The 21,831-nt window shown below is 44.6% G+C and overlaps 2 protein-coding genes across 3 annotated transcripts in view; both read right to left on the minus strand.

The window, feature by feature from the left end:
• PARP12 (poly(ADP-ribose) polymerase family member 12) overlaps positions 1-2,739 on the minus strand; it is a 39,339-nt gene extending 36,600 nt beyond the window's left edge. The window contains exon 1 of the mRNA XM_047848337.1: positions 2,299-2,739. Coding sequence (XP_047704293.1) covers positions 2,299-2,624 — 326 coding nt within the window. The 5' untranslated portion in view covers positions 2,625-2,739. The remainder of the gene's footprint in view (positions 1-2,298) is intronic.
• Positions 2,740-10,835: 8,096 nt separating this feature from the next.
• KDM7A (lysine demethylase 7A) overlaps positions 10,836-21,831 on the minus strand; it is an 84,432-nt gene continuing 73,436 nt past the window's right edge. For both annotated transcript variants that reach the window (XM_047843332.1, XM_047843325.1), the window contains 3 exons: positions 20,900-20,985; positions 18,095-18,368; positions 10,836-17,431 (listed from right to left, as the gene is read on the minus strand). In XM_047843332.1, coding sequence (XP_047699288.1) covers positions 17,337-17,431; positions 18,095-18,368; positions 20,900-20,985 — 455 coding nt within the window. In that variant the 3' untranslated portion in view covers positions 10,836-17,336. The remainder of the gene's footprint in view (positions 17,432-18,094; positions 18,369-20,899; positions 20,986-21,831) is intronic.

Here is a 21,831-nt window from a genome sequence, read left to right on the forward strand (position 1 = left end):
AGAAGCCTCTCAAATGGCATGGTCAGCTGTGCTGAGAGTACGTCTATGCAGACGGGAAGGGCACCTGAGCCTGACAGAAGCACTCAAGGGACAGTGCCTAAAAGGTGTAAAGCCTGGGCCAAATATTTAGGTTGAGGAACCAGGCAAGAAGAGGAAAAGATTCTAGGCAAACTTGGTGCCACCAGAACCAAATATAGCTAATAATTAGGATAATGACGGCAGCAATAGCTACTAAGACTTGAGCATTTATCACAAACCAGGGATTTCCTGAGGTTTTATCAGTTAAGTCATTCAGTCCTCAACAAGTCTATGAGGTAGGTGATATTATCCTCATTTTGCAGATGAGGGAACTGAGACACCGATACAAAGTCACCTGCCCAAGATCGTGCAGCTAGCAGGGAGTGCAGCCAGCTTGAAACAAGGCAGGCTGGTCTTGGGGCTGTGCTCTTAACCACGATGCTTACTGCTCCTCAGCAAAGGATGGAAGTCAGGGACCTGGGACCCTTCCCAGCTGTGACCAGTGGGCAAGAGCAGGAGCCATGATCTATTTCTGAAACAGCGGACCCTGTGGTTCAGGGAGACAAGCAGAGTACAAGAAAGCATAGAAAATGCAGCCAACCGCACCCACTCTCCCTCATGTGACCCGAAAGCAGTTGAAGAAGGAAGGTTCAATTAAGTGTCCTGTGTGAACCGCATGGAAAATGGAACAGGGAAGAATTTAAAAGAAAACTCAATCATCTAGGCCAACAGATACCAGACTCCCAGATTTCCAAGACAAGTAAAACGCAACCCCCAACCTTGGGAACTAGCTGAGAGAAGGGCTGCCATCTTTGTTTCACCAAACACAGACGTTAACAAGATCCACCAGTTACCCCATCATTAGATCCACCCATCCACCGTTTATTACGTCCACCTTCTTCTCCAGCTACTGCTCCTCCTTCTCCCCTGAAGTGACCCATCCACACCAGTCCCTGAGGGCCCAGTTTGCCCAAGGTTCCGCCGTCAGCCTCCACCTCAGACCTGACCCGCTCCTGGGGCTGCAGCCGTCAACTCCCACGCCAGCACCTGGGACCCTGGCCATGCTCTCCCAGGCTGCAGACTTGGAGAGCTGCCCCTGGACACACTTCTGCTCTCTCCGCCAATAAGAAAGCAAAGTAAGAATCATCCCTCAGTCAACAAGGAAAAAAGAGAGGTATGAGTCATCCCTCAGCCAACAATAAGATAACAGCCATCACCTCGCCCCCATCCTGTCCCCACACTCTCACCAACTCCCCATCTCTCTAATTTCTCACACACACACCCTCCCCTCTTAAGGCCTTAAGCTGGGGGTTGGAATATTCTAATCTAGGCATCTCTCAACAGCTGCTTCCCAGGGGCCACATTTCCCAGCTCCCCGCCTCCCTCGCATCTAGACATGATGGGGGTCATGAGACATCCTGTGGTCCAGGGGACAGATGGAAAACTGTCCACCCCTTCCAGACCTGGGAAAACCTCCCCCCAACCCTCCCCTGTCCATCTTCTCCACCTGCTCCCCGGAATCCGAGACCCAGAATGGCCTAAAGAGCCATGGGCCAAGGAGACAGAGTCTAGGTCAGTCGGCCTGGGTCCCTGAATGACTGCATGGATCAAGACCACTACCTCATGCTGTCTAGTGGACCTGACCGGAGCAAGAAAGAAGTGAAGCCAGAAAAAAAAAAAAAAAAAAAAGAAAAGAAAAGAAAAGAAAGAAAGAAAGGAAAGGGGAAAGAAAAGGAAATAAGGAGAAACGAATTCTTCTACATAAGCGGACTAGCTTCTCAACAGGGGCACGCATTTTCTTCCCAGTGCTACGGAGGCCACTGCCGGCTTGTAAAGCAAGCGAGCAAAAGCTGAAACAGGCTTTCGAAGATTCCTTCGCTGCCGGGCAGAGAAAGCCCTCGGCTGTGGGGCCCCTCAAAGGTCGCCCTGGAGACCGGGCGTCGGGGGGGGGGCTCCGGAAGCCAGAGGCGGCTTTTTCTCGCGGAGAACCCCCACCCCACCCCACCCCGCCACCCGCGGGCTGTCGCAGCGGGTACCGCGCTCCAAGTCCCTCTCTGACACTACAGGAGCCTTGGGGACACCGCTTCACCCGGAGTCCCTTACACGGCACCCGGTATTCAGCAGGTGCTCAATAAATGTTCGCTGTAGAGAATTAAGGGTGGGGAGAGGCCAGGGAACGGACGCCCCCCGGTCTCCCCAGACTCTAGGAGGGGCCCAGGGCGGGCTGGGAGAGAGCAGGGTCCCCCGGCCCCGCCGTCGGGCTCCGGGCGCGGCGCTTACCCGGCCCTCATGAACTTGCAGGCCCCGTAGACCAAGAACTTGCAGAGGTGCAGCTGAGCGCACAGCCCCACGCAGCCCGGCTTGGGGCTCTGGTACGCGCGGCACAGGCGCAGCGCCGAGACGGCCACCACGACGCGCTGCGCGGAGGCCGCCGCGCCGCCCGCCCTCGCTGCCACCGCGAAGCGGCCGCGGTCCCGCAGCAGCCGCTCCAGCGCGTCGTTGCCGACGCCCTCCCGCAAGCGGCGCCGCAGCTCCTCCAGCTCCAAGGCGCCCCCGGCCGCGCACAGCACCTGGGTCACCTCGCCGAGGACGCCAGCCTGCGCCATGGCCGCGGCGGGGGCGCGCTGCCCGTCGGAGAGCTGCTGGCGGGACGCGGGCGGCGGCCGGCGCGGACTGGGCGGGCGGCTCCCGCGGGGCTCAGACGCCAGCTGGAAACGAAAGCGAAAGCGAAAGCTCCCGGGGGCCCGGAAAAACGGAACCTGTGCCGCCTCACCACGCCCACCGGCCCGCAGCTGAGGGGGCTCGCCGCCTTCCGGCCTCAGGGCTCCCAGCTGTGCGCGGCCGCCGGGCCCCGCGGGCCGCTCCCCCGCTCCGTCGGCAGCCGGGGGGCCCCGGAAAGCGGCTCTCCGGCGCTCCAGAGAGAAGCAGCCTGGTCCTTCGGGGCAGCGCCTCGCGGCTCTCGAAGCGCCTTCGCCTGGTGGACGGGGGCGGAGATGCCCGGGCCGTGCGCAGCCGCTCGCCGGAGCCCCGAGCATTTGGAAATCGCGCGGCCGCCGGCCCCGGGAGCTCTCCGCTCGGGCGTTGGCCGAGCAAACGGGGACGCCGCCCACCTGGCGACCGAGCCCCTCAGCCTGACTGCTGCCGACGGCGCCGGGCCGTATCCTACACCACGTGACCGCGATCACGCCGACCCGCCGCGCGGCTTGGGCGCTACTTTCTCTTGGAGCCGGCGCGATCCGCGCCGTTCTGGGCGGCGATCCCGCCGTTCTAAGCTCCGAAGCGTCTGTCCTGTGCGAAAGCAAAGCCATTTCTCCTCAGCCCTGCTCGATAATACAGTGACCGAGCGCTTAGAGACCGCTCGGGGTCCCGGCACACTCCCGGGGTGGGGGGGCGGATGGAAAGGTGAACTGTTGGCGCCCTTGGGCAAAGTAGTCCCTCAGCCCCTAGTAAAGTTTCGAAGATGCATGACCTTTGACCCAGCAGTCTGTCTTCTGAGAATCTTCTAGCACTAAAAGGAACAAATTCCACATATGAATGAAAATATACGATATCGGTGTTTCTCTGATTTATTTCACTTAGCTAACTTGACAGTAAGCTATATTAAAATAAAAACAAAAAATAAAATTAGCCCTCCTAAGAAAAAAAAAGTAAAAGCAACAGTAAGTTCTGGTGAGAGTGTTTGGCGGGGGGCGGGGGGGGGGGAGGTATGATGCTGGGAGCAACGGAGGGGATCCTTGTCCAGACTCTTTGTTACAGGACTTCAGCAAGCATGCATTACATTTCTACAGACCTAGAAGGACGTCCGTGACGTGATAAGGGGGGAAAGCGGTACAGAACCGTTTAAATCAATAGCGAAAAGAGAACCTATTTGTGTGGCGATGTGGCTGTTTTTGAATGAGCAAGGAGAAGGCTCAGGAAGGACACACACTGTGCCAAAGTTGGCTCATGAACACTGGCGTCGGGGAGTATGCAGTAAGGGGCACTAGGAAAGTGGGAGAAAAATGAGGGGCGGGAAGATTGCAGGGGAAGGAAACTTAGGTACGATGTTAAAATTCTCCATAATATTACCGCAAAACGGTAAAAATCTGTTAAGTGTGTGGATGGTGAGTATAAAGTAACACGCACAAATGAATTAGGGGGTGAGGGGCAGTTATCGCTTGGCTTTTAAATGTGGATTTAGTGGCGCCTGGGATTTAGTGGCTTAGTCCCGGTAAGTGGTGAAGCGTTGGACTTGGGCTCAGGGCATGATCTCCGTTAGTGAATTCCAGCCCGCACTGAGCTCTCTGCTGTCACCGCAGAGGCCGCTTCAGACCCTCTGTCCCCCTCTCTGCCCCTCCCCTAGCTCATCTCGCCTCTCTCTCAAAAATAAAATAAATATTAAAAAAATAATAATAAATAATAAAATAAATTTGGACTTTAAAACATCGTGGACAATTTTTTAGGTTTAATTCTTAATTTAAAATTCTAATTTTTAATTGTGGTTTTAATATTGTTTTGCGGTTTTGTTTTGTTTTTTTTAAAGAAAGGATGACAGCAGTGAAAATGGTGGAGTAAGGACCTCAGAAAGTTTGCCCTTCCAGGTGAAAAACTGGCCAAAATGGCCAAAATCCCTACTGGAAATTATAAAGTTTTGCAGCAACTCATTTAGCATTTAGTCAAGAAAAACAGCTGAGGGCCTCCCTGTCGAAGCTTGATCTCGAGGATCGTCAATTTAAGCCCCACGGCTGGGTGTAGACTTTACTTAAATAAACAAACAAACAAACAAACAAAAAAACCAACAGCTGAATCTAAGCTGAAAACATCAAACTTTGTAGCACTTCAACTTCCACTAATCCTGTCTTCTCCTCAGTTCCTTGGCGGCCTTGAAAACTAACAGCCCACACTGCTGGTACCAGAGAGGGCAGAACAGGGCTGGAGCTGTTTCCAAAAGTCCTTGTTAGACTTGTCCACTGGTTCCCTGGAAGACCTTCCTGAAAACACTTGTATTCATTCGTCCTCACTGTAACTAGCCTAGTCCTAATGGCTTCTCCTCAACGGTGTTTGTTCAGTGTTTTAACATAACCACTGACTGAGGCAATGGATAACAGTCGAGGCAAACAATAAATGAATCAAAAGCTTAACAGGAAAAGCTGAAGGATGAGATGTCCACTGGGGCTTTGAAAAGCTGCAGTATATTTCTAGGAATCTAGAAGGCCATACACATGCCACCCTGATTCCTTCCCACAGAAGTCGCGATAAAGACTCTTGCCCGCATTTTTCCCACTCCCTCTGCCCCCTTGCCAGTGTTGGCGGTGCGTCCCTGCGTGGCCCTGCAAGGTGTGCCCGCCTCCTGTTTCTGGGGACTTGTGGATATAAAAACATCTCCCTTCATAACAGACATTTCCCTGTGTGCGTCTTACCTGATTAAAACAAACCCGTTTTATTTATTTATTTATTTATTTATTTATTTATTTATTTATTTTTTAATGTTTATTTTTCAGACAGAGAGAGACAGAGCATGAACGGGGGAGGGTCAGAGAGAGAGGGAGACACAGCATCCGAAACAGGCTCCAGGCTCTGAGCTGTCAGCACAGAGCCCGACGCGGGGCTCGAACTCATGGACCGCGAGATCATGACCTGAGCTGAAGTCGGCCGCTTAACCGACTGAGCCACCCAGGCGCCCCAACAAACCCCTTTTATTTTATTTTTATTTTTTATTTTTTATTTATTTTTTTTTAATTTTTTTTCAACGTTTTTTATTTATTTTTGGGACAGAGAGAGACAGAGCATGAACGGGGGAGGGGCAGAGACAGAGGGAGACACAGAATCGGAAACAGGCTCCAGGCTCTGAGCCATCAGCCCCGAGCCCGACTCGGGGCTCGAACCCACGGACCGCGAGATCGTGACCTGGCTGAAGTCGGACGCTTAACCGACTGCGCCACCCAGGCGCCCCTAACAAACCCCTTTTAAAACACAAGTCACGAAGGGTTTTAAGATAGAAGAGTTTAGAAGATTCCTTACTAAACATCCACGCGGAAGATGCCCAGCCTGCACTTGGATCTGTGCGTCTGGCATTTGTAGATGAGGTCAGAACAAGAGCTGTGAACATATAGATGGCTAAACCCACAGGACCGATTAGATCACCAGGTAGGAGTGTAAACTGAGAAGAGAAGTCCAACGATCTGCCCCTCTAGAGCTGAGAAGGCTGAGAGAGAGCCGCCTCTGAGGTAGGAGGAAAACCAGAATTAGGGAATCACGAAAGCCAAATATTTCAATATTTCAATATTTCAAGAAAGGATGATCACCTACGTTGAGTGTCATCAAGAGACTGAGTAAAAGAGGGTAGAGAAATGTATTATCCATTGCTGTGCAACAAACCACCCCAAAACTTAGGGGCTAAAAACAATGGCTCCGTTTTCATGATTTTGTGAGTCGACAGAGCTCAGTGGGGTAGTTCTGCCTCACACAGTATAACCAGTCATTCCTGGGGCTGCATTCAGCTGGGAGCTCAGCTGGGACTAGAACATCCAAGATGGCCCCTCACCTTCTGGGATCTGTGTGACTGCTCATCACTTAGCAGTCTGTCCCAAGCTTCCTTATAGTGTGATGGGTGGCAGAATGATTAAGGATAAAGACTGGAGTGGGTTGAAGTGTGAATGGGCAGTGAGGACATGAAAACAGCAAATGGAGATAGGGTCTGCAAGAAATGTTGCTGTAAATGGAAACAGAGGAAATGGTGGTAACAACTAGCCTTACTTACTAGAGGAAGGAGGGGGGTGCAAGGTCTAGGAAGCTTTTTGTCCATATTTTGTCCTGAGGCAGTCATAACTAATGCATAGTTTCATTCTGTATAAACTACCCAGTGGGGAGATGGTTGATGTCAGGTGAATTGTTGATTTGGGTGGGGAGAGGGGCGATTTCAGGACAGCATCCAAGAATCTGGCTTGGCAACTGAACGTTGGTGAGGCCACTCACATAGAAGCCTATTTGCGATTCAGCGTGGGAATTTGGGATCTGATACCCAAGTGTAAGGTGTCTCCACCAGGTGGGGTTGATCTGGAGTTGGGGAACCAAGCCTGGATGAGCTTGTGTTCTGCTGGTCCTGCTCTTGACCAGGCTCCTTACCAGGAATCGGTAGAGCCCGAAGTCTCTGCTGGGCTCAGCATACTTAACACGCTCATCCGTGGCCAGGCCAGCTGCGTTACGACTTGTCTTCCAAGGTGAGCCCTGCCGAACTCCCGAGCAATTCCCTTTCCGAACATTACACTGCCCAGGAATTCAAGCAAAGCGACAGCACCCTTGAAAGGTCCTGCTTCAAACCTCTGAAAATAGTGCTCTTTGGAATCAAGTAATTTTTAGCAAGCTCTTTTCTTTTTGGATAGAAAAAAAAAATCCTTTCATAATTATGTACCACCCAAGTAATTTGTTTTGTGGTTTTAGACATTAACCATTACTGTTTAACCATTGCCATAGCTCCAAAGCAAGGCACGCCTATATAATATTTACAAAGCAACTACAATAAAATTTAAAGTTTTAGGTTCTATGTGAGCTATATAACCCGTTTATCTCATTAAAATCTATTCTGTCTTATTATTGTAAAGAAACTTCAAACACCCATTTTTATACTATATTGGTGAGTTTCCACAGCTCTTAATACTTGAGACCGAATTCTACAATTGTATTAGGTTCTTTTCCCATTGTTCTGCCTTTTTCTTTTACCCTATCTCTTCCCACCCCCCCCCCCCCACCCCCAACCATCTCATCCCACTGGTCGAGAGAGAAAGAGAGAGAGAGAGAATCTTGGTAAAAAGGACTGTGTTTATGTTTATTCAGTGTATTTTAGTGAGATTTGTGCTAAACCCTGGAATAGAACACACTCAGGCTGGTAGTTCGAACAAAACAAGGAACAAAGACACTGCAGAGCGAGCAGAGCCTCAAGGGAAGCAGGGACGGGGCAGAGAGTACAAGAGGAGGGAGGAAGGGCTCCCTGGTGACCTGCTCTGTGTCCATTCAGCGGCCCTGACCCGTGTGCCAAGCCCCACTTAGGCGGCCAGTACAACAAGAGGGTCTGATTTCTGAGGGGTGAGATAGGTACCCCGGCGTGAGGAGTGTGTTCTTGGGCAGCTAACCCATACCCTGTGGTGGAACCCACTTGTCTCCTATAATTTCGAATTTGACAAGTTATTTGAACTAGGAAAAAAAAAAACCAAAACATAAACCCGAAGTGTCTACAAGTTCCCAGCCTCAGAATCTCCTATTCCCCAGGTCACCAAGCACCACTAACACAACATGCTTTATTCCAGACACAGATAGACCTCAAGTTCCTTATGTAGGGCAGCTTCTAGAGTAAATGATTAGGGGAAGGTCAAATACTATTCTTACTGTTACTGAGAATCTGTCCCAGGTTTTATTTGCCTTACAGAAAAGTGTATGGAATTTACACATTACTTTCTATGTTTAGGCCTTCATTTTTTTCTTTTTCCAACTCTGGCATGGAAGGGATGACTTTACAACACATCAGAATTAGCGCTTTTAGAGTGTAAAGGGTATTTCTGGGTCCGAGGGTGGGAAGAGCCCAGGAAGCAGGGATGGAGAACCTTCCTGGAAGTGAGTGAAGATGAGGACCTGGGGACCTGGATGGTAAGGAGTTTTTTTTGGGGGGGGGGGGGGGGGAGGTAGACTCTGGAAGGCAGGCAGCCGGTCTTTTCTCTCTCTCCTTCTGTATCTGGGCTGGCCCACCTACAGGGTGGAGGTGCAGAGGGCGGCAGGAGAAGCTTCAGAGTGGGGAAGGCGGCGGCACCAGCAGCGAGGGAGGCAGCTGAGCCCTCACGGGGGCCACATCCAGGCCCAGGAAGCGGCGTAGGCACCGGGCACAGCCCCTACTGGGACCCTCGGGATGCGGCTTTGGGATCCGCTGTTGGGTTCATGTATTGTAATGGTATCCCATGTTCCCTGTTTACAGCCTGTTCTCCACTAGAAGGTGAGATTCTAGATGATAAACCAGTGTTTCATGTGTGCGTGTCCCTCGGAAAACTAGACTCAAAGCTGAGTGACAGAAAACTTCTGAAGATATTTCAGTCCAAAATGGATACCTACAGGGAAATGTTTAGAACACAAACCATTTTGTTTTTAATGTTTATTTTTTGAGAGAGAGAGATTGCGAGAGGGGAGGGGCATGGAGAGAGAAAGAGAGAGAGTACCCCAAGCAATCTCCACGCTGTCAGCACAGGGCCCGACTCGGGGCTTGAACTCACAAACCGTGAGAGCACGACCTGAGCAGAAATCAAAAATCGGGCACTTAGCCGAACTACCCAGGCGCCCCGAACACAAACCATTCCTAAGGACCATCTATTCCCTTTTAATAACGGAAAGTATACAACTAAAATAATGAGAGCATGCCAAATGCAGAGGAAATACCAGAGCTTTTAGGTAGGCTTTTGATTAAAATCTGTTTTATTAGCAGTGTGAACCCACACATATTATTTACCCTCTCTGGCCTCAGTTTCATCTGTAGGATGGGGAATATAGCACCTACCTCGCTGGGTTACTCCGAGGAAGAAATGAAAATATCCCTTATACGCAGGAAGTACTCAAATGGAACAAAGATAATGAGGGCTTCTGTCCAAAACTCTGTGTTCGGCATACCACCTGATTCTTCTCAATCTAAAATGAGGGCTGGGTCACACGACACATCTCACAGTGATGCGTCTCAGTCTCACTGCTTGGTGCAAACACAAAAATCAAGCTAAGTCTACGGAGAGTAGGTCCTGATAACCGGTACCAAACGAGCCTGGTGAAGGGTCAACATCCCGCAGGTATACAGACCGACAGTCTGGACTTTTACAAAAGAACAGATTCGTTCAGATCTAGGTCTCAATCGGCTGGACCAGAGCAGGCCGGTTTAGAAGAAAGAGGAGGCATAAAGGTGCTTTGGGTAACACTCCCGTAACAGCTGCTGAGGTGGGCTAAGTGTGCGTGCTCTGGAACAGCGACTCTCTTGCAGGTATTAGGTACAGGAAGGGCACAGGCCTCTGTTATCTCTGTAGCCTTGGCTCCTGTGACCTGCACTCGGGGTCCTCCTCCTGAGCAGACTCAGCCACTCTCTGCCCCCTTCCCGGGCCCCTCTTCTGCCCTGAAGTGCTGCCCCCACCCCGTACTCCTTCTTCCTCTGTCCACGGCTCCTTTCTCGCTGTGCCGCATATCCTCCCTGACGGGGCTATCAGATCCCGCAAAAGCACCACGTCTGAAAGGGAACCCGTCTTTCTCCCTGAACTAGCGCTCCCACCCCACCTTCCCTGAGGCGGCTGGTCACCGAGGCACCTCTTTTCTCCCCCACCTTTCACATCGACCATAAGCTCCCTGACGACTGGGGCTGTTCCGTTCGCTCCTGTAGCACCGGCACTAGAACAGCACCCGGTATACTGCAGGTGCTCAAGAAATCTCTGTGGGGTGACCGGGTTGGGGACCATGAGTGCTCTTACATGTCCGTCAGGAAACACCCCCATCCGTGGCCACAACACAGCAGCATCTTGCCAATTAGCCTTTGTTGTTCTTTCCCCTCTTTCAGCAACTGCTTCCCCAGAAATACATCTAATAAAAGAATAGGACACATTACTCTTCACAGTTAAATCTTCGGAAACAGTAAGAAGCGGAAGTGTGACACAGCTTTTCACATTCCCCAATCTCCTATGAGTCAATAAACAGAAAAAGGGAGCAGCAAGTCAGATTTGGATATAGAATTCAGGTTTTTTTTTTCTTTCAAAGACACATTTTATACAACTTTCAACATTTATACTTTCAAACAAAATGAGCAAAAAATACACCGAGTGCTAAAAAAATCAAAACAGAAGTAATACAATTTTAATTTCAATATTTTAAAATACAGAAATTGGAAAGTAAGAATACTAAATACAACTTTAAACAAGTCACTTGTCCTCCCCTAGAATAACCAATGTAAGCTACTTGAAGACTTACAAAGTGAAAACAGAAACAAAATAAATACTGTACACTTTCCCCGCCTGCAGGCAAAAGATGGGAAATACTGTTACGAATCCAAAAAAAAATGCTCTTAAAGCTTCCGCATCCCATTTCCCAGCCACACCCCACTCTGTTGTCACACCGTGTGCTTCTGTATTCAAAGGACACACATGTGCACACATACCGACTGCCTATACAAACAGACAAGACACTACTCCGCAGACACCCCAAACAAGAAAGGGTGACAGTCACCTTGGACCATGGGCATAAAAATCAGTTAAGGAAAGTCAGTCAGGCTAGCAAAACGTTACTACAAAACTAGTAAATACCATAGCCAACAACTGTCCCCTTTTCAAATTTCACAGATTTAAAACCCCTAAAACCAATACTACCCCCGCATCACCACCCTCTACACCCCCCCCACCCCCCCAAAAAAAACCTGCTGAAGCACTGGCAAAGTTAGACATTTCACAGTAAATGTGAAAATTCATATTATATAATCTCTTAGAATGAACCTTTTCACCCTCTTTCCACAGCATGAAACTGTTATGGCTTAATTTATATTAAAAGTAGAAAAGTCTTGTCGGAAGGAAATAGTCTGCAAGGGTGCACTGTGCTCCCTGATCAGCGCTATTTCACACCTAACAACTGCATGAATCGCTTTTGCAGTCAGAAGCTGTTTTTGAGAAAACTGAGGTTATTATAGCTTTTGATTCAGTCTAACCATATATGTAAGGCCCTTAGTTTGGTTTAGGTTTCTTTTGCAAGATAAAATAACCTTGGGGTTCACTTAGCAAGTTACACCTCAGGTCCCTGACTATAGTGTGGAAGTTATATGTATGCTTTGTAAAAATAAAAGGTTACTTATGAATCTTAGAGGGAAGAAATGATTCTTGGCAAGGAATCAACTCCTCATTATAGATCACACTCAATGCTGGTAACTGTCACCAACCAAAATCACCAAAGAAACGTAAGAAGAGTATGTCTGGGTTATTTTATTCCTGCAAAGTACTATATATTCCAGCACTTATGACCATTGTTTTGGTGAAAAATCTTGGGGACAAAGAGCTGACATCTTGAAAAGGAAATGGCCAAAATAAAACTGGGTGGAGGCAAGGTTTATCTTTATGATTAGGTTCCATTTAGGACTGATTTCCAAAATAAAAGTGGATTCAGAATGTCACAGGTCTTGCATAGGTTTATAAACTACTTGGAGGTCAAGGGCTACGTGGTAGCCAGGGTTTATTAGTGAAATAGTGCAGAGCAGATAAACTTGGAAGATTCACTGTATGCAGTTTCAAAAAGGTTTTAACAAAAAATTTAATTTTCCACTTGATAAGACAAAGCTTTAGGACACTACAAAGGGCACCAAGGGTGAGTGGGAGAGTCTATGGGGTAGAATGCAGGCAAATGAGTATCATATTCCCCTACCCATTATAAAGGGAAAAAATACTATAAAAGAATAAAACCACAGTCATGATAAGCTGATTGCTTTGGAAACAGGCATTTGCTTCTTAGCGACCTTACTTCTAAAATTGTGTTTCTGTAAGGGGATCAAATATTTGACTTATGGCAGGAAGCTCACTGAAAAACAAATGAAAATATGAAAAGGGTTTTTAGTAAGGCTACAGTATTAAAATTACATTACGTTCGTTCATCAGCAACGTAGTAAGCATATTATTTCTTTCCCTTTCCATGTGACTTCTAGTAAGCTTATCATCGTCATCCACCACAGGAGGAGCAGAGGCTGCACAAGGTCACACAACAGGGGCTGCTTCAGGAAGCGAGGGACCTGAGGTCTAGGATCCACTGTGACCCCAGGCGAATCACTGCCCTCCTGGCTTTCGTTGGTCTCCTTTATTTACTGGCAACACTCTTTTCCTAAGCTAACGATCTGAAGCTCAGCCTTCTCAAGATTGCTTTAGGTGAAGGTCTGGGACATCCAAAAATGACTGCCGATTTTTAGCAGGGAGGGAGCAATTAGCTTAATATTTAATGGGGGAGGGAGAAGGGGAAGGAATTTTTGAAAAATGTTCAGATTTACATTATTAAGCCCTCATTTCTTAACATGAAATTGTAAAATGTTTACATACTGTAGTAGTTACTCCTGGTATCGCTTCTCGGCCTTTTGGCTAAGATCAAGTGTAGTTACTCCTGGCAGTAGTAAAGTGGGCCGTACAATTACTCATCCACTCTTTGGGGACTAGCCCTATCACTACAGACAGCACCTCTTGAAAAGAGCAGAAGGAATCTTCTCCTCTGAAGATGTCCAGTCAAGTCTCCTTTCCCACTACAGCGTGTTCTCTCTCTACCCAGCAAGCTCTTCGTGGCCAACTGCGAGCTGGCTTTATTGGTTCCCATCTTTTGACCATCTTATATTTTTTCCCCGGCTCCTTGGGTAGCTGCTAAACCATTTTCATTCCATGACTTATTTTACCTTTATCTAGTACCTGAAGAGTCTGTGGAGCAGCACTGACCTAATTCCTCTTTGAGCAAAACCTCAAACCACCTTTGAGTTCCTTTAAACCATCATAACAGCTACTTGTTGTTATCCATAAACCCTTATCCATAAACTAGCTCATTTCTTTTTCTTCCACTTCAAGCATTAATTCTGATTTTAACTCAATGCCTTGTTAGAGATGCTTCTGATTTTTTAGGTACCATGCTCCGGGCATGTATTGTATGTGAAACAAAATTTATGAGTAATAGTTTTCACTTAAAAATGCATAGAGATGTGCACTGTCAGTTGTAACTTAAATGATAAATTCTCGGTAAGTATGACGTGTTAATAATTAAGGAATGTTTTTCTATGTTTTTACTAACCACATTTTTGTCCATACTTACAAATGAGAAAACCAAGACTCAGAAAGAGTGACTTATTTCCAGACACACAGCTGATGCATAAACGGTAGAACTTGGGACAAAAACCCAGGTTCATGCTCCCTTCTATGTTACACCACACCCCTCTACTACCAACATTAAATTATTAACTTCTGAAATATTTCTTAAATTTTAAAAATTAAAAAAAAAAACCTTCCACTTCTTTGAAACTATTAAAGTTATGCTTTTTTTTTTTTTTTTTAAATACACGGGCCCTCTTTTGCATAAGTTTGCTTAGAAATGAAACTAATACTGCTTATTTCTTGGAGAAGATGCCTTCAAGAGCAGAGACCACAACTTCAACTTTAAATTCCCCCACAGGACTAAGTAGTGCTGGGCACACAGGTGTTTCGTAAATACCTGCTGCTAGTATACGAGTCAATACAGTAGAGTTCATTTAAAAGGCAATAATTAGGATTATTAAAAAAACAGAACAGTCTTCAAGCTAAGTATTTAAGTTGTGATAAAGATGGGCTTGTTTTCTCTGAGTTTACAAGACGATTTCAGTCAGAATTTTTAACTCTGTATGCTTAAAACTTAACTGATGCTTACGAAGTTCAGTGTATTTCTAGGACGCCAAACTACTATCAACTGCCAGCTTTGTATTATTTACATCGTTAATCAATCCTGGAAAGCATGTTGTGTGACATTATGAGTTACAGTACAGGGGGTCCCAGGTTAACAGAAGTCACTTATTTGAATCAATACAGAAAAACCATGATCTACTAGTACCATTAAAATCACATATGTTAAGTCGCAATTGTTTTTACCTATTTATTTGCATATGATCAGCTAAATGCCACCACTGTTGTCTCCTTGTCTATGCTGCAGTGTCCGTGTGGTAGTATGGTTTATAAAGGAGACAGAGGAAAACATGAAACGTTGTCTATCACAGCAGAGTCCAGACCCTGGCTGCAGTCATCTCAAAGTTCAGTCATTTCCATGAGATGAAAGGATGCATCACAGCCAGTAACTTTAGAAGACCTTTGACTAGGAGACTCACTGGGCCAGTAGGCTGAATTTTCACCAATTCAGAGAAAGATACATGAATTCTGTTTCAGTGGTTATATTATACTACCGAAAGCTGTTTTTTGGTTTAACTTAGCCCGTTAATGGGCTAAATGTGCCAAAAATGAATCCACAGTACCTTCACTTAATACTTTTACATACTGGCTACTTAAAATTAGTATTTATTGGCCTAAGTACACAGGGTGGACACTGCTCCCCACTTTAATTCATAAAAATAAATCGATTTCCATTTTTATAGCTAAAGAAAAGAGGTCAGGTAATTAAAAACACTTAGAGCTAAGAAAAATGTAAAGAAAGCGAACCCAGATCATGATGTAGCCGGAAGAAGAAATTATAATTCTTATTTCTTAAACCCAAACAAAATCATGGGAACTCTAACACTAAAACGGTGTCTGCAGAAAACCAAAACGTCACAATAATACATCGGGAGGTAGGAGAATCAGTCAAACCCCAACTTTTGACAACTTGAGATCCAATGACCAAACAAATGACTGATTATACCCATCTCCTTAACTAGTTTTGGCATAGTGTAGACAGAGTTTAAGTAGGCCATTTACAGACATTTAGTATTTCCATACCAATTCTTTTTCCTGACACCCAGTTAAGACCCAGACTTTGGTCCAGTCGCTTGGACCAGAAAGGCTAATTCATAAGCTATTTTATATTTATTCCATGAAATACTGGAATAGAGACAGAGTAAGAAATATTTCTCTTTGAAAATACACATTTGAATACAACCATGAAAGATGATGGTATAGGTTTTTTTCTTAGCTCTTCAAGTGACACTTAATACAGAAGGGAATGTCCTGCTACCTTGCTGAGTAAAAAAGAGACAAATCCACAATATGGCCATATTTCTTCTCCATAAAAATAAATTTTATCTTCTTTGCCTATATTTTCTTTGTAGAAACGTGTAAAATGTTCTATTGTCAGAATTGGGAATATCTCCACCCCACCCCCAGAAATCACTTATTTTTATGCCATGGGGGAGAAAAGGGAAAATATAAGCTATTAGAGCAACTGAAAACTGGCATTTAGTAAGAACTGTGCATAAAGGAGATAAACGATTCCTTAAAGCTCGACCAGATACTTAATCTCAATATGCACTGGTTAAGTTAGGACATATGGAAGAAACTGCAAGAAGCACCATTTTACTTCAGATCCGTATCTTAAATAATTCCTTAGAAAGTTAAGAAATAAGAAACTAGACACACATACACCCAAAAGATCTACTCCAACATGCTTGCTTCTATACAACTTAATATAGTATAGTCCTATTATATTACGGCTTATTATGCAGATTTGAATATACTAAGTCAAACCATATCTCATATTTTCCAACAAGTTAGATACACACAGAATAAAAGCGTCATAAAATATAACCTCTGTGGCAGGTGCTCGTCCTGCCCTCCAACACCAGCAGTATGAAGAAGGCCCTCTGTAGTTACAAATGTATTTGAAAAACTATAAACATGACAATTTAACCAAACTTATGATCCTTTCCCCAAAGGTAGGAAAAAGATATTAAAGCTGTTCTCTTTGGGACCCAGATATCATCAGCAAAAATGAAAATGCAAGAAGCCTATTTATATATAATTAGAAGAAAACTGCAATGTCAAACGAAATGCGAAATGTGGGATCTTTTATGTAATTCTTACACGTTGGCTACGAAAGTGTTTCCCTGCAAAGAGAAGAGTCTTGTGTCGTCACAAAATGATGGGGAGTGCAGAGGGAAGGTGGGATGTAAGGTAATCGACCTGGATAACAGTATGCACCTTGGATGTTAGCAAAAGCGAAGCTAATAGCTTATAAAAAACACATGAAATATATAAAATAAAATGATTTTCATATACATCTTAATTTAAAATAATTAATGCATCAAATCCCTGTTTAAGACTTTAACCTGAATATCAAATTTAAGAGTCCAGACTAGTTACTGTTACTGTGGCTCCTCCCCACATGTAACATACACACTATCAAAAATAATTTAAAAACTTTCACATTCTTAAATCTAAATTAGTGAGATATTTCTCCAGAAATCTTCCAAATAAATAGCTTTAAAAAAGAAAGAATTTAAAAGCTGTTAACTTTAAAAAAAAAAAAATCTGTTAAATAAATTATTGATAATTCTTTACCTTACTACTGAAAATAAATCAAGACACTACCAACAACAAAATGAAATTCAAGCCCTGACAAGAGACCTTTCCCAGTTCAAGGTCTCTTTTTAAGGTTCTACCCTCCTTCTTCCTCTCCCCCACCAGGTCCAAAACGGTTATTGCTGAGTGGGTGTGGCACAGTGAAAATGCAGCATCAGGTTCATTTTGTTCTTCAGGCAGTGTTCTCTACTGTACATGCAAACCGCGTCGGGCGAGGGCCCGGCCGGAGCTCCAGGCTCCCGTGCCCCCGAAACCAGTCTCTCTCCAAAGGGAAGAGTGGCCACAGCAGCAGCCCCGTCACACAAAGAAACGGGCGTGGCCATTTCTGTTCAACTTAAGGATCTTCCCAAGACGTTGCTTGGCTGTTGCCATTCCTTTTTTCGGACGTTTACCTATAAAACACCAACGACAGTGTAAATCATAATGAAAGTCATTCTTGACAGACAGCACCTGGAGGACCTAAAGGGAGAGCTGTACGGAAAGCAAGGCTTTTAGGTGTTCTGATCGGGCAAAGTCACGCTCCTGGAATCCTGTTGCTTCAAACTTCCACCTCAGCACTTGAGAGATACAGGCCAACCTCCTTCATAGGACTTACCAGGCCATCCGCCCCTCAGTCTGATCCCTGCCGATCTCTTGAGCATGAGCTCTAATCGGATTCCTGCGTCATCCGGTGCTTCAGTGACAAAACGGTGGGTCCCTAAATACCCCCCCCCCCCCCCCCGTACTGTTTCTCACCTTTGTACCATGGGCCATCCCATCTCCTTCACCCTCACTGTGGTCCACCCTGTCACTTCCCCAACCCGGCCTGGCTAACCCCTTAACCTCCCTTTTCGGGATCCACCTCCTCTTCCAGAAAGCCACTCCCAATCCTCACGGCTGACCTAGGTATCCTTCTGTTCCCACGGGCATCTCTGTTCGCACAACAACCTCTGCAAGCTGCCATCACCGCACCATCCCTCAGGCATCAGGCTGTCAGCAGCTGCAGGGCAAACCACTATACGAGCCCATCGAAACTGCCACCAGCACCGCCACACACAAAATTATACTCAGCCTACCTTTTGTTGCCTGGTTGCTGATAGGTGGTGGATTTGATGCAGGTCTCTTGGTGGGGTGAAGGGGCACTGAAAAGGAAGTTTCACCAACTGGCCTTTCTGGGCTTATACTGCCATTATTTATCTGGCACGCCCCTGAAATCAAGCTTGAATTCTGCGTATACTTTCCATTTTGAGGGCCTGAGCCACTGCTGTCCACAGAATTTCTACTTTGTACCTTCTGAATGATTTCGGATGAACCTTCCTTTTTGATGCATTTCTGGCCTCTACTAAGATCCTAAAAAAGGAAGGAAATAAGGCCGGATTTTTAGAGTCCTTTAAGATAAGTGAGGTATTTACCCTCTCTATTCAATAGCAAGTCAAGAGAGAGAAGAAATAGACTACTGAACTGCGGTTTTTGTAAAATGTGGCAGCCACAGAAGACCACCCCTTCAGGATGGCCATGTCACTCCAAAACCAAACAGCACGAAGGGATTCAAGTATTGAAGTTTGCACAGTAACTTAAGTCCAAAAAAAACCTTTTTTATTTACATATTTATATATACACACATATATAGTTTTATTTACATAATTTATAATTTATATATACATAGCTTATATTTTTTAAATGTTTATTCATTTTTCAGAGAGAGAGAGAGTGCGCGAGCACGCATGAGTAGGGGAGGAAGGCAGGGTGGGAAGGACTGAGGATAGGAAGCAGGCTCTGTGCTGACAGCAGTGATCCTGATGAGGGCTTCAAACTTCCCAACTGTGAGATCATGATCTGAGCTGAAGTCGGTCACTCAACCGACTGAGCCACCCAGGCACCCCACTTATAATTTATGTGTATAAATACCTCTTTTCCTAAATGTATATATTTGTATAAGTACATATAATACATAAAGTATATTATACTGCAACATGGCACTGTGCGTGTGCCATGATATGACATGGAAGGAACACGGGGATGGGGTATGTGGACCTACCATTTCCTTAGCATAACACAGCTCCCATGTATGGTGTAACGCACTATCTTTTTTACAATCTAACCTCTGTTAAGTTTATCTCCACTGTATTTAAGTTGTGTGCTAAGAAAAGCCCCTGGATGCTGAGCCCCAAGTCTGATTTTTCTCTAACAATTCTTCCTTCAGTCTCTTCAAGATCACTGAGTGAACCATTAGGAAAAACAAACAGTGCTACTGACTGGTAGGTCTTGAAACCAATGGAAAGGGTCATCACCAGAATTAAAAAAGGAAAGGAAAACACAAACTTGAAAAGAGCATACATCTGATGTGATGTTTCATGAAACCAGTTGTATATGTGTGTATGACATAAAATAAATTCCTGATTCCGTAATGGTCAAATAAGTTTCAAAAACAGCATTAAACATAGACTTGCTTTAAATTAGTCTTACAAATCTGCCTGAGGATGAGAAAACAATTGTTATGATTTGACATGCCTCTCTATAAAACCTCTCTAGCTTACAGGCAAAAGAAATCTGATATTTTCTAAGGCGATCTTGCTAATTATGTGCTTTACTTCTTTATTTTCAAAGACAACAATAAAAACAACAGCTAGATTCAGGGGCGCCTGGGTAGCTCAGTTAGTTGAGAGTACAACTCTTGATTTTGGCTCAGGTCATGATCCCAGGGTCGTGGAATCAAACCCCACACTGGGCTCTGTGCTGAGTGTGGAGCCTGCTTAAGATTCTCTTTCCTTCCCTCCCTCCCCCCTTCCCTCCCTCACATGCTCTCTCTTTAAAATTAAAAAAATATAAAAAACAAAAGATTCAAATAATAGCTTATTTTTAATATTGAATCCTATAATACTAACAAATTATAAATTTTATGACCAATGAGGTACTATAAAATCATACACTGAATGAGTGAATTACTAATAGTTAAAGGATTCCTTCCTTGACCTTTGATTCTGGAGCATATTCTTCTATTAAAAGAACTTGTACTTATGAAACTTTGCCTTAAAAAAATAACTTGGCTATTTTTCTTATTGTAAAATCGATAGCTATTTAGAAAATGTGGATAAGCCAAATGAAGAAAATAAAAACCACACATAAAATCCACTGCTCAGAGTATGCTTGGCGTTGGGAAGGTTAGGGGACTCAACTCTGCCACATGAGAATTTTGATTCTTCCTCTGTCATTTTCCAAGGTTTGCAGCAAAAGGTCGTATCACTTTCCTTGTATGGTGCTACTGGTAAGGCTGTGGCTTTTCAAAAAGCTATTTTGGGTTCATTTTGTTTGGTATAAGCAATAATACACTGGGATCCCAAGACATCAAGTGTCTCTTCTCTTAGAGCAGGGGCTCCTAATCTGGAGTCAGTGGATGGTCTGGGGTAAGGATGGGACACAAACCGTGAGAAAATTCTATGCAAAAATCAGTATTTATGATGAACATTTTTCTGGAAAGAGAATCTATAACTGTCATCAAATTTCAAAGAAATTTACTATCTAAAAATGTTCAAGAAACACTGTCAGAGATTAAAAAGAGATCTTCATGGTACTTTTTTTCCCTTTCACTCTACCCAGACATAACTTAAAAGTGTTGGCTTCAGGAGTTTTTAACTTTCCTTATATCAACTATTCTTTTCCAGATCACATTATATCCACATGGCTTGCATTAGCTGTTACATCGGAAACCCGTAAGGAGGAGAGCTGTTAAATGTGCATTTAACTGTAAATTATTTTTTTACCTTTACAGATTGAACGGTTGATTACTGGTTGCAGTAAAAAATAAAAAAAAATAAATAGAAAGCAAAAAGAGTTAATAACAATCTTCAATCTCCTTTTGATGTTTCAAGCCTGGCACATACCTGAAGATGAAATCTGGAAGTGGTATCCAACTGTTTTCTCCAGGAAGAACTCCTCAAGTCTTGATCTTCAGTCTTGACATGGTACCCTAAAGAGATGTTTTAATTAAATCATCTCCGTACAGACTTGATCGTAATGAACAAAATTCGCCTAATGTTTAAAAGTGAAAGTACATTTAGGTGGACATTTTATTAAAAAAAAACAAAAAACAAAAAACAAAAACAGTATGTTAACCCTTTAGGTACTTATGCACATACTTTCACCACACTTGTTTCCCTCCCAAGAATAAAACAGCCACCAGCTCACAATCTAACACATTAAACCTTTCAATTCTCTCCAAGACTGTCTTTCTATGACAGGTTTTGTGCCAGATGCTGCAAGATCTAGAGTCAAATTCTAAGGCCATCTGTTGGAGTTGAGAAACCAAATGCAACATACTCTAAAACTGGTATATTTTTCCATATAGAATAAAGGCATATGTTTGCCTGAATTCCGCAGTATTTTCCTAGAAGCCTTCTTTTCAAGGGACCAGAGAAATTACAAGGAGACACAATGGTGTGGACAGACAGATAAACCCAGACCTGAATCTGAGTTTTTCCATTACCAATGCATCTTCAGGCAAGTTATCTCTAAACCTCAGTTTCCTCTTCTACAATAAGCCCAGAGTTTGAGATCAGACAGTCCTGGGTTTAAATTCCAATACCAACAAATAATAGCTATGTAATACTATAATGGCTATGTAAGTACTGTAAGTACAGGCAAGTTCACTCAGCTTTATTAAGTCTTCTTGCCTCCTCCTATAAAAGCGTTATTACATACACCAAAATGTTGTTTCAAGGACTAAATGAAATGGATGTCAAGTATCTGGCAGACAATTCACACAACTAGGTGGGAATGAACACAATTTCTACAACAAGAATTTCGTTTTAATGTG

This window comes from Prionailurus viverrinus, chromosome A2, assembly GCF_022837055.1.
Source record: "Prionailurus viverrinus isolate Anna chromosome A2, UM_Priviv_1.0, whole genome shotgun sequence".
NCBI classification, from domain to species: Eukaryota; Metazoa; Chordata; class Mammalia; order Carnivora; family Felidae; genus Prionailurus; species Prionailurus viverrinus.